This window comes from Cherax quadricarinatus, chromosome 85 (assembly GCF_038502225.1).
Source record: "Cherax quadricarinatus isolate ZL_2023a chromosome 85, ASM3850222v1, whole genome shotgun sequence".
NCBI classification, from domain to species: domain Eukaryota; kingdom Metazoa; phylum Arthropoda; class Malacostraca; order Decapoda; family Parastacidae; genus Cherax; species Cherax quadricarinatus.
Genome location: NC_091376.1, coordinates 19,176,925 through 19,194,596, shown reverse-complemented (window position 1 = coordinate 19,194,596; position 17,672 = coordinate 19,176,925). Strand labels below are relative to the sequence as shown.

The 17,672-nt window shown below is 40.5% G+C and overlaps 1 protein-coding gene across 8 annotated transcripts in view; it reads left to right on the top strand.

Annotated features, from left to right (window-relative positions):
- LOC128703100 (UDP-glycosyltransferase UGT5-like) overlaps positions 1-789 on the top strand; it is a 104,065-nt gene extending 103,276 nt beyond the window's left edge. For all 8 annotated transcript variants that reach the window (XM_070103494.1, XM_070103499.1, XM_070103495.1 and 5 more), the window contains one exon: positions 61-789. In XM_070103494.1, coding sequence (XP_069959595.1) covers positions 61-343 — 283 coding nt within the window. In that variant the 3' untranslated portion in view covers positions 344-789. The remainder of the gene's footprint in view (positions 1-60) is intronic.
- Positions 790-17,672: the final 16,883 nt, after the last annotated feature.

Sequence of the window (17,672 nt, the reverse complement as noted above, 5' to 3'; positions counted from 1 at the left end):
TCTCTTCGAACACGATTTTGGAGTCTGGTTATCCTTATATTTCATTTGTCTGTTTATCAGGTATAAAGAAAATATTGTAAAGAAGTCGAAGCTGATGCGGGATCAACCTGTACCACCCACGGAACTGGCAGTGTTCTGGACGGAGTACGTCATCCGTCACAAAGGTGCGCCTCAGCTGAGGTCACCAGCGGCACAGCTCTCCTGGGTGGAGTTCCTCATGCTGGACGTGATCTTCCTCCTCCACCTGACTGTCTTCTTCCTCTACTTCATAACACGTCGCATCCTCAGAGTTATCTATGCTAAAATATTCAGTTCTAAAGACATTAAGAAGAAAAAAGAATAAGAATATGTTTGGCAACACTATGAAGTTACTTCCGTAAAGGTAATTGATAATTAAACTAAATAAAATCAGTAAGGAAGAATCTGTATTTTAGGTCATCATCAAAATGACAACAATTCAGTAACTTCCGTGTTTCCTTTGACTTTGATCTTACAAAGAAAATGACAACAAAAAAATCCTTTAATCAGTGTTTTAATAAACTTTTGTTAAAAATATAATAAAAAATCTCGTAAATGAACTAAAAATTAGGTAAGAAAATGAGTTTGAAAATATAAAGAGAAATATAATGTGATAATAGAAATAAGGAAATGCTTTTGTATTTTCCAACTTTTCAGAATATATTTTGTCATTAACAGGCTGTTATGTGTCAAATAAAGATTTTTAAAGTATCATTGTAAATAAATTCACAGTACTGTGGCCTTTTTTTAAAAGTAAATGATGAAATTATGTATTATTGTTATAATAAATATCCCTGATTTATTAACATGAACGTTTATGGTGTAACTCGCAATGTGAAATGTGAGCAGACTGATGTAGTAGCCAGAGTTAGTCTTGCTGACAAGTCTGTGTCAGTTATCAGACACAGACTGATGTAGTAGCCAGAGTTAGTCTTGCTGACAAGTCTGTGTCAGTTATCAGACACAGACTGATGTAGTAGCCAGAGTTAGTCTTGCTGACAAGTCTGTGTCAGTTATCAGACACAGACTGATGTAGTAGCCAGAGTTAGTCTTGCTGACAAGTCTGTCAGTTTAACAGACGCAGACTGATGTAGTAGCCAGAGTTAGTCTTGCTGACAAGTCTGTCAGTTTAACAGACACAGACTGATGTAGTAGCCAGAGTTAGTCTTGCTGACAAGTCTGTCAGTTTAACAGACACAGACTGATGTAGTAGCCAGAGTTAGTCTTGCTGACAAGTCTGTCAGTTTAACAGACACAGACTGATGTAGTAGCCAGAGTTAGTCTTGCTGACAAGACTGTGTCAGTTTAACAGACACAGACTGATGTAGTAGCCAGAGTTAGTCTTGCTGACAAGTCTGTCAGTTTAACAGACACAGACTGATGTAGTAGCCAGAGTTAGTCTTGCTGACAAGACTGTGTCAGTTTAACAGACACAGACTGATGTAGTAGCCAGAGTTAGTCTTGCTGACAAGTCTGTCAGTTTAACAGACACAGACTGATGTAGTAGCCAGAGTTAGTCTTGCTGACAAGACTGTGTCAGTTTAACAGACACAGACTGATGTAGTAGCCAGAGTTAGTCTTGCTGACAAGTCTGTCAGTTTAACAGACACAGACTGATGTAGTAGCCAGAGTTAGTCTTGCTGACAAGTCTGTGTCAGTTATCAGACACAGACTGATGTAGTAGCCAGAGTTAGTCTTGCTGACAAGTCTGTGTCAGTTATCAGACACAGACTGATGTAGTAGCCAGAGTTAGTCTTGCTGACAAGTCTGTGTCAGTTATCAGACACAGACTGATGTAGTAGCCAGAGTTAGTCTTGCTGACAAGTCTGTGTCAGTTATCAGACACAGACTGATGTAGTAGCCAGAGTTAGTCTTGCTGACAAGTCTGTGTCAGTTATCAGACACAGACTGATGTAGTAGCCAGAGTTAGTCTTGCTGACAAGTCTGTGTCAGTTTAACAGACACAGACTGATGTAGTAGCCAGAGTTAGTCTTGCTGACAAGTCTGTCAGTTTATCAGACACAGACTGATGTAGTAGCCAGAGTTAGTCTTGCTGACAAGTTTGTCAGTTTATCAGACACAGACTGATGTAGTAGCCAGAGTTAGTCTTGCTGACAAGACTGTGTCAGTTTAACAGACACAGACTGATGTAGTAGCCAGAGTTAGTCTTGCTGACAAGTCTGTCAGTTTAACAGACACAGACTGATGTAGTAGCCAGAGTTAGTCTTGCTGACAAGTCTGTCAGTTTAACAGACACAGACTGATGTAGTAGCCAGAGTTAGTCTTGCTGACAAGTCTGTCAGTTTATCAGACACAGACTGATGTAGTAGCCAGAGTTAGTCTTGCTGACAAGTCTGTCAGTTTATCAGACACAGACTGATGTAGTAGCCAGAGTTAGTCTTGCTGACAAGACTGTGTCAGTTTAACAGACACAGACTGATGTAGTAGCCAGAGTTAGTCTTGCTGACAAGTCTGTGTCAGTTATCAGACACAGACTGATGTAGTAGCCAGAGTTAGTCTTGCTGACAAGTCTGTCAGTTTATCAGACACAGACTGATGTAGTAGCCAGAGTTAGTCTTGCTGACAAGACTGTGTCAGTTTAACAGACACAGACTGATGTAGTAGCCAGAGTTAGTCTTGCTGACAAGTCTGTCAGTTTATCAGACACAGACTGATGTAGTAGCCAGAGTTAGTCTTGCTGACAAGACTGTGTCAGTTTAACAGACACAGACTGATGTAGTAGCCAGAGTTAGTCTTGCTGACAAGTCTGTCAGTTTAACAGACACAGACTGATGTAGTAGCCAGAGTTAGTCTTGCTGACAAGACTGTGTCAGTTTAACAGACACAGACTGATGTAGTAGCCAGAGTTAGTCTTGCTGACAAGTCTGTCAGTTTATCAGACACAGACTGATGTAGTAGCCAGAGTTAGTCTTGCTGACAAGACTGTGTCAGTTTAACAGACACAGACTGATGTAGTAGCCAGAGTTAGTCTTGCTGACAAGTCTGTCAGTTTATCAGACACAGACTGATGTAGTAGCCAGAGTTAGTCTTGCTGACAAGTCTGTCAGTTTATCAGACACAGACTGATGTAGTAGCCAGAGTTAGTCTTGCTGACAAGTCTGTCAGTTTAACAGACACAGACTGATGTAGTAGCCAGAGTTAGTCTTGCTGACAAGTCTGTCAGTTTAACAGACACAGACTGATGTAGTAGCCAGAGTTAGTCTTGCTGACAAGTCTGTGTCAGTTATCAGACACAGACTGATGTAGTAGCCAGAGTTAGTCTTGCTGACAAGTCTGTGTCAGTTATCAGACACAGACTGATGTAGTAGCCAGAGTTAGTCTTGCTGACAAGTCTGTGTCAGTTATCAGACACAGACTGATGTAGTAGCCAGAGTTAGTCTTGCTGACAAGTCTGTGTCAGTTATCAGACACAGACTGATGTAGTAGCCAGAGTTAGTCTTGCTGACAAGTCTGTGTCAGTTATCAGACACAGACTGATGTAGTAGCCAGAGTTAGTCTTGCTGACAAGTCTGTGTCAGTTATCAGACACAGACTGATGTAGTAGCCAGAGTTAGTCTTGCTGACAAGTCTGTGTCAGTTATCAGACACAGACTGATGTAGTAGCCAGAGTAGTCTTGCTGACAAGTCTGTGTCAGTTACCAGACACAGACTGATGTAGTAGCCAGAGGTAGTCTTGCTGACAAGTCTGTGTCAGTTATCAGACACAGACTGATGTAGTAGCCAGAGTTAGTCTTGCTGACAAGTCTGTGTCAGTTATCAGACACAGACTGATGTAGTAGCCAGAGTTAGTCTTGCTGACAAGTCTGTGTCAGTTATCAGACACAGACTGATGTAGTAGCCAGAGTTAGTCTTGCTGACAAGTCTGTGTCAGTTATCAGACACAGACTGATGTAGTAGCCAGAGTTAGTCTTGCTGACAAGTCTGTCAGTTATCAGACACAGACTGATGTAGTAGCCAAAGTTAGTCTTGCTGACAAGTCTGTGTCAGTTATCAGACACAGACTGATGTAGTAGCCAGAGTTAGTCTTGCTGACAAGTCTGTCAGTTTAACAGACACAGACTGATGTAGTAGCCAGAGTTAGTCTTGCTGACAAGTCTGTCAGTTTAACAGACACAGACTGATGTAGTAGCCAGAGTTAGTCTTGCTGACAAGTCTTTGTCAGTTATCAGACACAGACTGATGTAGTAGCCAGAGTTAGTCTTGCTGACAAGTCTGTCAGTTTATCAGACACAGACTGATGTAGTAGCCAGAGTTAGTCTTGCTGACAAGTCTGTCAGTTTATCAGACACAGACTGATGTAGTAGCCAGAGTTAGTCTTGCTGACAAGTCTCTCAGTTTATCAGACACAGACTGATGTAGTAGCCAGAGTTAGTCTTGCTGACAAGTCTGTCAGTTTAACAGACACAGACTGATGTAGTAGCCAAAGTTAGTCTTGCTGACAAGTCTGTCAGTTTAACAGACACAGACTGATGTAGTAGCCAGAGTTAGTCTTGTTGACAAGTCTGTGTCAGTTATCAGACACAGACTGATGTAGTAGCCAGAGTTAGTCTTGCTGACAAGTCTGTGTCAGTTATCAGACACAGACTGATGTAGTAGCCAGAGTTAGTCTTGCTGACAAGTCTGTGTCAGTTATCAGACACAGACTGATGTAGTAGCCAGAGTTAGTCTTGCTGACAAGTCTGTGTCAGTTATCAGACACAGACTGATGTAGTAGCCAGAGTTAGTCTTGCTGACAAGTCTGTGTCAGTTATCAGACACAGACTGATGTAGTAGCCAGAGTTAGTCTTGCTGACAAGTCTGTGTCAGTTTAACAGACACAGACTGATGTAGTAGCCAGAGTTAGTCTTGCTGACAAGTCTGTCAGTTTATCAGACACAGACTGATGTAGTAGCCAGAGTTAGTCTTGCTGACAAGTTTGTCAGTTTATCAGACACAGACTGATGTAGTAGCCAGAGTTAGTCTTGCTGACAAGACTGTGTCAGTTTAACAGACACAGACTGATGTAGTAGCCAGAGTTAGTCTTGCTGACAAGTCTGTCAGTTTAACAGACACAGACTGATGTAGTAGCCAGAGTTAGTCTTGCTGACAAGTCTGTCAGTTTAACAGACACAGACTGATGTAGTAGCCAGAGTTAGTCTTGCTGACAAGTCTGTCAGTTTATCAGACACAGACTGATGTAGTAGCCAGAGTTAGTCTTGCTGACAAGTCTGTCAGTTTATCAGACACAGACTGATGTAGTAGCCAGAGTTAGTCTTGCTGACAAGACTGTGTCAGTTTAACAGACACAGACTGATGTAGTAGCCAGAGTTAGTCTTGCTGACAAGTCTGTGTCAGTTATCAGACACAGACTGATGTAGTAGCCAGAGTTAGTCTTGCTGACAAGTCTGTCAGTTTATCAGACACAGACTGATGTAGTAGCCAGAGTTAGTCTTGCTGACAAGACTGTGTCAGTTTAACAGACACAGACTGATGTAGTAGCCAGAGTTAGTCTTGCTGACAAGTCTGTCAGTTTATCAGACACAGACTGATGTAGTAGCCAGAGTTAGTCTTGCTGACAAGACTGTGTCAGTTTAACAGACACAGACTGATGTAGTAGCCAGAGTTAGTCTTGCTGACAAGTCTGTCAGTTTAACAGACACAGACTGATGTAGTAGCCAGAGTTAGTCTTGCTGACAAGACTGTGTCAGTTTAACAGACACAGACTGATGTAGTAGCCAGAGTTAGTCTTGCTGACAAGTCTGTCAGTTTATCAGACACAGACTGATGTAGTAGCCAGAGTTAGTCTTGCTGACAAGACTGTGTCAGTTTAACAGACACAGACTGATGTAGTAGCCAGAGTTAGTCTTGCTGACAAGTCTGTCAGTTTATCAGACACAGACTGATGTAGTAGCCAGAGTTAGTCTTGCTGACAAGTCTGTCAGTTTATCAGACACAGACTGATGTAGTAGCCAGAGTTAGTCTTGCTGACAAGTCTGTCAGTTTAACAGACACAGACTGATGTAGTAGCCAGAGTTAGTCTTGCTGACAAGTCTGTCAGTTTAACAGACACAGACTGATGTAGTAGCCAGAGTTAGTCTTGCTGACAAGTCTGTGTCAGTTATCAGACACAGACTGATGTAGTAGCCAGAGTTAGTCTTGCTGACAAGTCTGTGTCAGTTATCAGACACAGACTGATGTAGTAGCCAGAGTTAGTCTTGCTGACAAGTCTGTGTCAGTTATCAGACACAGACTGATGTAGTAGCCAGAGTTAGTCTTGCTGACAAGTCTGTGTCAGTTATCAGACACAGACTGATGTAGTAGCCAGAGTTAGTCTTGCTGACAAGTCTGTGTCAGTTATCAGACACAGACTGATGTAGTAGCCAGAGTTAGTCTTGCTGACAAGTCTGTGTCAGTTATCAGACACAGACTGATGTAGTAGCCAGAGTTAGTCTTGCTGACAAGTCTGTGTCAGTTATCAGACACAGACTGATGTAGTAGCCAGAGTAGTCTTGCTGACAAGTCTGTGTCAGTTACCAGACACAGACTGATGTAGTAGCCAGAGGTAGTCTTGCTGACAAGTCTGTGTCAGTTATCAGACACAGACTGATGTAGTAGCCAGAGTTAGTCTTGCTGACAAGTCTGTGTCAGTTATCAGACACAGACTGATGTAGTAGCCAGAGTTAGTCTTGCTGACAAGTCTGTGTCAGTTATCAGACACAGACTGATGTAGTAGCCAGAGTTAGTCTTGCTGACAAGTCTGTGTCAGTTATCAGACACAGACTGATGTAGTAGCCAGAGTTAGTCTTGCTGACAAGTCTGTCAGTTATCAGACACAGACTGATGTAGTAGCCAAAGTTAGTCTTGCTGACAAGTCTGTGTCAGTTATCAGACACAGACTGATGTAGTAGCCAGAGTTAGTCTTGCTGACAAGTCTGTCAGTTTAACAGACACAGACTGATGTAGTAGCCAGAGTTAGTCTTGCTGACAAGTCTGTCAGTTTAACAGACACAGACTGATGTAGTAGCCAGAGTTAGTCTTGCTGACAAGTCTTTGTCAGTTATCAGACACAGACTGATGTAGTAGCCAGAGTTAGTCTTGCTGACAAGTCTGTCAGTTTATCAGACACAGACTGATGTAGTAGCCAGAGTTAGTCTTGCTGACAAGTCTGTCAGTTTATCAGACACAGACTGATGTAGTAGCCAGAGTTAGTCTTGCTGACAAGTCTCTCAGTTTATCAGACACAGACTGATGTAGTAGCCAGAGTTAGTCTTGCTGACAAGTCTGTCAGTTTAACAGACACAGACTGATGTAGTAGCCAAAGTTAGTCTTGCTGACAAGTCTGTCAGTTTAACAGACACAGACTGATGTAGTAGCCAGTGTTAGTCTTGCTGACAAGTCTGTCAGTTTAACAGACACAGACTGATGTAGTAGCCAGAGTTAGTCTTGCTGACAAGTCTGTCAGTTTATCAGACACAGCCTGATGTAGTAGCCAGAGTTAGTCTTGCTGACAAGTCTGTCAGTTTAACAGACACAGACTGATGTAGTAGCCAGAGTTAGTCTTGCTGACAAGTCTGTCAGTTTAACAGACACAGACTGATGTAGTAGCCAGAGTTAGTCTTGCTGACAAGTCTGTCAGTTTAACAGACACAGACTGATGTAGTAGCCAGAGTTAGTCTTGCTGACAAGTCTGTCAGTTTAACAGACACAGACTGATGTAGTAGCCATAGTTAGTCTTGCTGACAAGTCTGTCAGTTATCAGACACAGACTGATGTAGTAGCCAGAGTTAGTCTTGCTGACAAGTCTGTCAGTTATCAGACATACACGATCAAATTAAATACAAAATATATGATCAACTTTATGGTCACATTCTTTAATACTGTTTGCTGAATAATACACCTCAGACACGTGTGTAACACTTGGAAATCAGTCCCTCAGCCTTGATGGACTGACTACGCCGACTCCAAGTTGAGGGACTGATTACCACAAACTAGTTTTGATCTCAAAACATTCTTCTCTGTGGTAAATTAGACACATGTTCAACACTTGGGTATGTTTAATGAGGAAAAGTTTTGCCACTCAATGGCTTCATTAGTCCATACAAAGGAGAATGGTAATGAAAAGGACTTTAAGGTAATCAGTCCCTTAGCCTTGAGTCGATGTAATCAGTCCATCAATCTTGAAAAGAATACAGTATATGTGCGAAGACGTGGTTTATATACTGTAGGCAGGTGAGGTGCAGCAGTCGTAGGTGGTATCATACTTGACCAATCCAAATGTGGAAATAGGTTATTCATCAAGGTTAGGCAAGTAAAGAATTCGCTGTGATAACACCTACAACTGCTGCACCTCACCTGTCTACAGTATATAAGTCACTTCTTAGCATATATGCTATATTCTTATCAAGAGTGATGGACTGATTACATCGACTCAAGGCTGAGAGAATGATTACCTCAAACTCCTGTTATTCACCATTCACTGATGAAGCCACTGTGTGGCGATAGGTTTCCTCATTAAAGATAAACGAGTGTTGCATATGTGTCTAATTCTTCAACTTGTCGGTTCTCTCAACCATTTATCTACAATAATACAAGCTCATACGGATCTCTACTTTTAGACTACCAGGTGACCAGAGCTTCACCCACTGGGAAGAAAGTTCTTTCTCTGGGCTGTCCAGGTCACAACTCCTTCATTAATTCGGTGAGACTAATTCCTTCTCCTTCTCTTCACGTTTTACAAACTGATATACCCGCTCATTTCGGACCTCGGTGCGATTTATAGGCCCCCAAACCATGACTGGGAGTGCAGTAGGCTGTTATGGGACGAAATTCATAAGGCATCTAGATATGAAAATATTGTGTAAATGTGAGAATTTAACTTTAGACAAATTGACTGGAACAATGAGACGGGAAATCTTGAGTCTAGTGACTTTCTTGATACAGTTCAGGATTACTTTCTAAAACAGTTTGTAACAGAATCAACTAGAGGAAACAACCTGCTTGACTTGGTTCTTGCCAACAAAGAATCTTGAGGTTAATGATGAGCTTGGGGAAAGAGATCACAAATCACTTAGTTTCAATATATCATTTAATTACCCTGATAACTGCAATCAAATCTCTGTTCGAGACTTTCGCTTGGCCGACTTCATTGGGCTGAGAAGTTACCTGGGTGGGTTAAATTCGAATAACATGACTATGGGTCAAGTAGCTGATCTTGGTTGCCAATATGACGTATTTCAGAGCATAGTGCTAGCTGCCCAGACAAATTTTGTTCCGAGAAAGGAAATTAGATCTAACAAAAATGATCCCAAATGGATAAACAATAAATTAAAACATCTTATTGGTCAAAAGAGAGGCATATATAGACGTATCAAAAGAGGGGATGGGCAGTAAAGAAAACAATATATTCAATTAAAAAGAGATGTAAAAAACGTAATAAGAAAAGCAAAAAGGGATTATGAAGCTAAAGTAGCAAGGGATTCGAAGACTAACCCAAAGGAGTTCTTTCAGGTACACAGAAGTAAGATTAGAGATAAGACTGGCCCACTTAAGAGTAGCTCATGTCAGATCACTGACAATGATAAGGATGTATGAAATTTTCAATACCTACTTCCTCTCAGTTTTTACTCAGGAATATACTAGCGAATATCCCGAAATAATACATTATATGGAATTCGTCAAGACGTTCTCGATGGTTTTCATTGGGGTTTCTAGGGATGTCTCACTCACGTCAGCCAATGCTTCCCTGGTGCTCGTTGTGACATTCCCAGTAGAACACTCACATTCGTCAGGTAGCACCGAAAATTGGTTGGAAGTTTCCACAGTAGTCTTCAGGGTCCTCGTTGTTTCTGCCTCTCCAACAGTCTACTTGATCCTCAGCTTGGTTCCATGTTGACTGGCCACTGACCAAGCTCCCCTCTTAACCTGGGGACTCACAACAGGAGGACTACTTCGAATTCTCTTGTTCTCCTCCGTTAATTGCCGTATCTCCTGCTTAGCAACCCTAAGCTCTTTTCTCAGCTGCTGGTAAAGTTGCTCAAGAGAAGGCATCCTGGTTCAGATTCACAGAGAGCACACAAACAGGTCTTCACAGAGCTAAGTACACGTCACCACTGAGCTAAGTACACGTCACCACTGACCTAAGTACACGTCACCACTGAGCTAAGTACACGTCACCACTGAGCTAAGTACACGTCACAACTTCGATCACGTCTCCCCTCATTCTTCGTCTAACAAGTGAATGTAATTTAAGGGTCTTCAATCTTTCTTCATAAGGAAGATTTCTAATGCTATGTATTAATTTAGTCATTCTACGCTGAATGTTTTCTAACGAATTTATGTCCATTCTGTAATATGGAGACCAGAATTGAGCTGCATAATCTAGGTGAGGCCTTACTAATGATGTATAAAGCTGCAGTATGACCTCTGGACTTCTGTTGCTTACACTTCTTGATATAAATCCCAGTAATCTATTTGCCTTATTACGTACGCTTAGGCATTTCTGTCTCGGTTTAAGGTTGCTGCTCACCATAACCCCCAAATCCTTCTCGCATTCTATACTGCTAAGTTCAACATTTTTAAGCTGGTATGTGCTAGGGTTATGAACATTTCCGAGCTTAGAACTTTACACTTATCTACATTGAACTGCATCTGCCACTTTTCTGACCACGAACTGAGTTTGTCTAAACCCTCCTGCAGTTGTGAGACATCAACGTCTAAATCGATTATCCTACCTATCTTCGTGTCATCAGCAAATTTCCTTATGTCACTAGTAATTCCCTCGTCAAGGTCGTTTATATATATTATAAACAACAATGGACCTAAAACTGATCCCTGCGGAACGCCACTTGTTACAGATCCCCACTCAGATTTAACCCCATTTATGCACACTCTCTGCTTCCTATTAGTGAGCCATGACTCGATCCATGACAGCATTTTTCCCCCCAGTGCCATGGGCAGCCACTTTCTTCAACAGTCTCTGATGTGGTACTCTATCAAAAGCCTTACTAAAATCTAAATAAACAATATCGAATTCTTTATCCTGATCAACAGCCTCAAAAACTTTGCTGAAGAAGGTTAATAAATTAGTTAGGCAGTAACGGCCCCTGGTGAAACCATGTTGAGTCTCATTAATCAAATTATGCCTATTGAGATGGCTTCTTATATTATCGGCTATAGCCGACTAGTTATTTACCTACAATTGAGGTTAGGCTTATTGGGCGGTAATTTGACGGTAACGACTTGTCCCCTCTAATACTGTTGGTAGAATTACCGACAATATGTAAAGTAAAAGGACACAGTAACAACTATTGTGACATTTTATTGTGGCAACGTTTCGCTCTCCAGGAGCTTTGTCAACCCGATACAAACAGTATATGGACACAGAGGGTATATAAAGGCTCAGAGTGAGGTGCAATACTAGTGAGGTACCATTTCGATGTTCACTAGTGGTAGTAGTAGTAGTAGTAGTAGTAGTAGTAGTAGTAGTAGTAGTGACAAAAGTTGTAGTAGTAATACAATACGGTAGAGCAATTAATTCGTACATGAGTAAAAGGATATTATATTATATAAAAGGATATTATATCCTTTTATATATTTATACTTCTAGATATGAAGCCAAGAATTCTGTTAGCTTTATTGCGAACACTAATGCACTGTTGTCTTGGTTTTAGATTACTGCTAACCAGAACTCCTAAATCCTTTTCTCAATCTGTAGTATTAAGATCTACATTATTTAGTTTATATGTGGCATGGTTATTTAACTGTCCAACATTTAGAACTTTGCATTTGTCAATATTAAACTGCATCTGCCACTTCTCCGACCATTGCGTCAGTCTATTCAAATCATCCTGGAGTGCTCTAATGTTCTCATTAGAAAGAACTGGACGGCCTATTTTGGTGTCATCAGCAAATTTGCTTATGTCGCTATTTATTCCCTCATCTGTGTCGTTTATGTAAATTGTGAACAACAACGGGCCCAACACTGACCCCTGAGGAACACCGCTTGTGACGTGCCCCCATTCTGATTTCTCCCCATTTATGCAAACCCTCTGCTGTCTATTTGTCAGCCATGCCTCTACCCGGGAAAAAATTTCTCCTCCTATTCCGTGTGCCCTAAGTTTCCCCAATAGTCTCTGGTGTGGAACTCTATCGAAAGCCTTACTGAAGTCCATATACACAATATCATATTCACTACCATGATCTTCCTCCTCAAACACCTTAGAGAAAAAAGTAAGTAAATTCGTAAGACAGGAACGCCCCTTTGTAAAACCGTGTTGAGAATCATTAATCAATCTGTGCCTGTCAAGATGGCTACGAATTGCTTCAGCAATTATTGATTCCATAAATATTCCCACTATGGAGGTAAGGCTTATTTGTCTATAGTTCGAAGCCAAGGACCTGTCACCTGCCTTGTAAATAGGTATTACATTTGCCATTTTCCACTTATCAGGCACTATGCCAGTTTGTAGTGATATGTTAAAAAGATTAGCCAAAGGTATGCTAAGTTCCTCTTTACATTCATTTAACACCCTTGCAAATAGTTCATCAGGGCCTGGGGATTTGTTGGGTTTTAGTTTCTCTATTTGTCTGAGGACCATGTCACAAGTTACCGCTATCGTACATAGTTTATTATCATCCTATTCTTCGTAATCTATTATTTCAGGAATCTCGCTAGTATTTTCCTGGGTGAAAATTGAGAGGAAGTAGGTATTTAGTATTTCACACATATCCTTATCACTGTCAGTGATCTGACCAGAGTTACTCTTAAGTGGGCCAATCTTGTCCCTAATCTTACTTCTGTATACCTGAAAGAATCCTTTTAGGTTAGTCTTTGAATCCCTTGCGACCTTAGCCTCATAATCTCTTTTTGCTCTTCTTATTCCTTTTTTTATTTCTCTCTTTAATTGAATATATTGAGTTCTTAACTGCCCATTCTCTCTTTTGATACGCCTATATATGCCTCTTTTTTGACCAATGAGATGTTTTAATCTATTGTTCATCCAATTGGGATCATTTTTGTTAGATCTAATTTCCCTATTCGGAACAAAAGTTGTCTGGGCAGCTAGAACTATGCTCTGAAAAACGTCATATTGGCAACCAAGATCACCTACCTGACCCATAGTCAGGACATCCCAATTTAGCCCACCCAAGTAATTTTTCAGTCCCATGAAGTCGGCCAAGCGAAAATCTGGGACAGAGATTTGATTGCAGTTATCTGGGTAATTCCATGATATCTTGAAACTAAGTGATTTGTGATCACTTTCCCCAAGCTCATCATTAACCTCAAGATTATTAATTAGTGAATCTTTGTTGGCAAGAACCAAGTCAACCAGATTGTTTCCTCTAGTTGGCTCTGTCACAACCTGTTCGAAAAAGCGATCCTGAACCGTATCAAGAAAGTCACTAGAATCAAGATTTCCTGTCATATTGTTCCAATCAATTTGTCTAGTTAAAATCTCCCATTATCACAACATTTTCATATCTAGATGCCTTATGAAGTTCGTCCCATAACAGCTTACTGCACTCCCTATCAAGGTTTGGGGGACTATAAATCACACCCAAAATTAATTTGTCACGTCCCTCGAGAAACTGTAGCCAAACAGATTCTGTGTTTGATGTTTCTAATCTTATATCATGTCTAAGACAACAATTTAAATTTTCTCTGACTTACATCGCCACTCCACCACTCTTCCTGTTGACCCTATCAGTGTGGAATAGTTTATAACCCTGTATGTTGCATTCAGAAGGCATCTCTCTATCTTTCAGGTTGAACCAGGTCTCTGTTATATCTTTCAGGTTGAACTAGGTCTCTGTTATACCAATAATATCTATATTACCTACACCTGCAAGTAATTTTAGCTCATCTATCTTATTTCTTAGACTCCTACTATTTGTATAGTAAACCTTTAGGGAGCTAGTCACTCGTTGCCCTCTACTATCTATCTTTGTTTGTTGATCAATTGATTTGCCATTATTAGCAACTTTATTTTGAATATTGTCTTTTAAACATGTCCCTGAGGTATCCCGGTAATAACTGCTGTTTTTAACCCTAATGCTGCAGCCTGATTGTTTCCCACAAACACCCATGCCTCTATAATCTATCAGTTTAAATTCATAGACAAGTCATCGATTACCCTATCAATTGAATTGGCTAATGCAACCACTCCATCCCCAGAGAGATGAACCCCATCCCTTGCATACATATCACGTTTGCCAATGAAAAGGTCCCAGTTATCAATGAATGGGATTGCAAGTTCCTTGCAGTACCTGTCCAGCCAGCAATTTATACCAATTGCCCTAGACATCCATTCATTGCCCATAACATAATTTTAAAGACTCTCCTTTCTCTTTACCCTTCCTGCTCATATCTGTTTTTTCACTAAACCTATTACTGTCCTTGTCTCCTAGTGCCATTGGCTTTCCAATATCCACCTCATTCCGCCTATTACTAGTTCCCCTAGAACTCATAGTATTTCTATACTGGAACTTCACTGTATTTTCGTCAAAACCCATACCACTATATATTCCTAGTTTAAAGCCCAAACAGCTCCCTCCACTGACGTTGCCAGTGCCCCCACCACAGACCTAGATAAGTGAACCCTATCCCTGGCATACATATCGTTTCTACCATAGAAGAGGTCCCAGTTGTTAATGAATGTTACCACATTCTCCTTACAGTATTTGTCCAGCCAGCAATTGACACCAATTGCCCTGGACAACCATTTGTTTCCATATCCTCTCCTTGGCAAAATACCACTCATATGACAGGGTTCCCACCCTTCTTCCTAATTACCTCTATTGTTGAAGTATACTTGCTAATCACGTCTTCACTCCTACGTTTGCCAACATCGTTGCCTCCCACACTGAGGCAGATAATAGGATTGGTCCCATTACCTTTCATGATGTCGTCCAGATGGCTAACAATATCCCCCATCCCAGCCCCAGGAAAACGTACCCTGTGCCTCCTCTTCCTGTCCCTAAGACAAAAGGCCCTATCCATAAACTTAACCTGTCTCCAACTAAAACAATGTTCTTACCTTCATTTGTGGAATTTGTCATGAAGTTCTTGATGGTCTTCATTAGGGTATCAAGGGATGTCTCACTCACGTCTGCCAATGCTCCCTTGGTGCTCGTTGTGACGTTCCCAGTAGACAACCCACATTCGTCTGGTAACACCGAAAATGGGTTGGAAGTCTCCACAGCAATCTTCTGGATCTTCGTTGTTTCCGCCACTCCAACAGGCTTCTTGATTTTCAGCTTTGTTCCATGTTGGCCGGCCACTGACCAAGGGCCTCTCTTGACCTGAGGACTCACAACAGGAGGATTACTTCGAATCCTCTTGTTTTCCTCCGTCAGTCGCCGTATCTCAAGCTTAGCAACCCTAAGCTCCTCTTTCAGCTGCTGGTACAGTTGCTCAAGAGAGGACATCTTGTGCAGATTCGCGGGGAACACACTGGGCAGAACTTCACAGAGCTAAGTACACGTCACCATCCTGGTCGAGTGTTTAACGAGACCTCTGATACCTTGTTAAGGTCTAAGTTAAACAATGGTTTCTTGTCCAGTGTAACAGTGTCCCTGAGCATGGACAGAAGATCGCCAGAGGTTTGTACTGCTAACAGTGCTCAGCAAATATGAAAGAGGTTTTGTTTCTTCTCTCTACTTAATTCTGCCCCAAGTAAACTCAAGCAATATATTGTATGTTTCGTGGGGCAGAATACTTGTCATTGCTCGGTAATAACCCTCATAGATACAGAAGCTCAGAAGATTAATTTATCTGTATATTTGGATCCCAGTTCTGGGATCCTCTTCAACAGAGGATCCCAAAAGAGGATGGAAATATAAAGATAAATTAACCTTGGTTTCTGTCTCCATGTGGGTTATTATTAGCATGTTTAGATATAATAAGTAAATATTGAGTAAAAAGTAAACAATGTTAATGTCGTATTTCAAAGAAAAAGTTATTTAAAAAATATGTATATCCGTAATATTTAATACCAAGGAGATGATGAATTAGACACAGAATAAAGATATCCAGATGTTGTATGTGTCTTATTCATTAAATAATAATATTTTTTTATTTCTACAAGTACATATGTATACTTCATTTGTATTAGGTTCATCCTCTACAAGTCCTGGATGCTGTAGAGGATAAACAAAATTCTGATGAATACACAGACTGCTAAAAGCTGTCGACAAGTGTGACCTTGGAGTAATAGCACACGTAATGTCAGAGGATCTCGCCTTCAAGGACCACAACAATGTATCTACCTCATCTGCTAGGAAAATAATAGGATGGATAATGAGAACCTTCAAAGCTAGAGACGCTCTCTAGGCTGGAATACTGCTGTGCTGGCGACATTGCAGACCTGGAGAGTTTACAAAGAACTTTCACGGCACACGTTAGTACGATAAGGCACCTAAATCGCTGGGAACTGTTGAAGGCCTTTGATCTGTATTCCCTGGAACGCAGGCGAGAGATAATAGCAATAATTATTATAATAATAATGATAATAATAATAATATCTTTATTTACTACAAGTACATGTACATGGTATACAGGCCTAGATGACATCAGTGACATACTACTACATAGAAAGCCCCTTGTTATGCTGAGCATTTCGGGCAAATTAGGTCAGTTTTGTCCCATAATGCGACCCACACCAGTCGACTAACACCCAGGTACCCATTTTACTGATGGGGAACATAGTCAACAGGTGGACAGAAACACTCCCAATGTTTCTACTCTGGTTGATAATATACACTTGGAAAATCCTAGAGGAATTAGAACCAAACATGGCCGCGAAAATCACTCCCTGTGAGAGCAAAAGACTCGGCAGGAGATGCAACATTCCCGCAATGAAAAGCAGGGGCCTCACGAGTAGACTGAGAGACAACACAATAAGTGTCCGGGGCCCAAGACTGTTCAACTGTCTTCCAGTATACATAAGGGGGATTTTCAATTGACCCCTGACTGTCTTCAAGAAGGCACTGGACAGACACCTACAGTCAGTACCTGACCAATCGGGCTCTGGTTCGTACGTCAGTTTGCTTGCTTCCAGCACTAACAGCCTGGTTAATCAGACCCTGATCCACCACAAGACCTGGTCTCAGACAGAGCAGTGGGGGCACTGACTCCCGAACCTTCTCCAGGTAAACTCCTGGTATGGCCTGTATAGGCTGTATCATGTACTTGCAGAAATAAAACTTATTATTATTATTATTATTATTATTATTATTATTATTATTATTATTATTATTATGCTTATTATTATTATTATTATTATTATTATTATTATTATTATTATTATTATTATTATTATTATTATTATTATTATTATTGTAACTATTATTATTATTATTATTATTATTATTATTATTATTATTATTATTATTATTATTATTATTATTATTGTTGTTGTTGTTATTATTGTAATTATTATTATTGTAATTATTATTATTATTATTATTATTATTATTATTATTATTATTATTATTATTATTATTATTATTATTGTTACTACTACTACTACTACTACCACTACTACTACTACTACTACTACTACTACTACTACTACTACTACTACTACTACTACTACTACTACTACTACTACTACTACTACTACTACTACTACTACTACTACTACTACTACTACTAC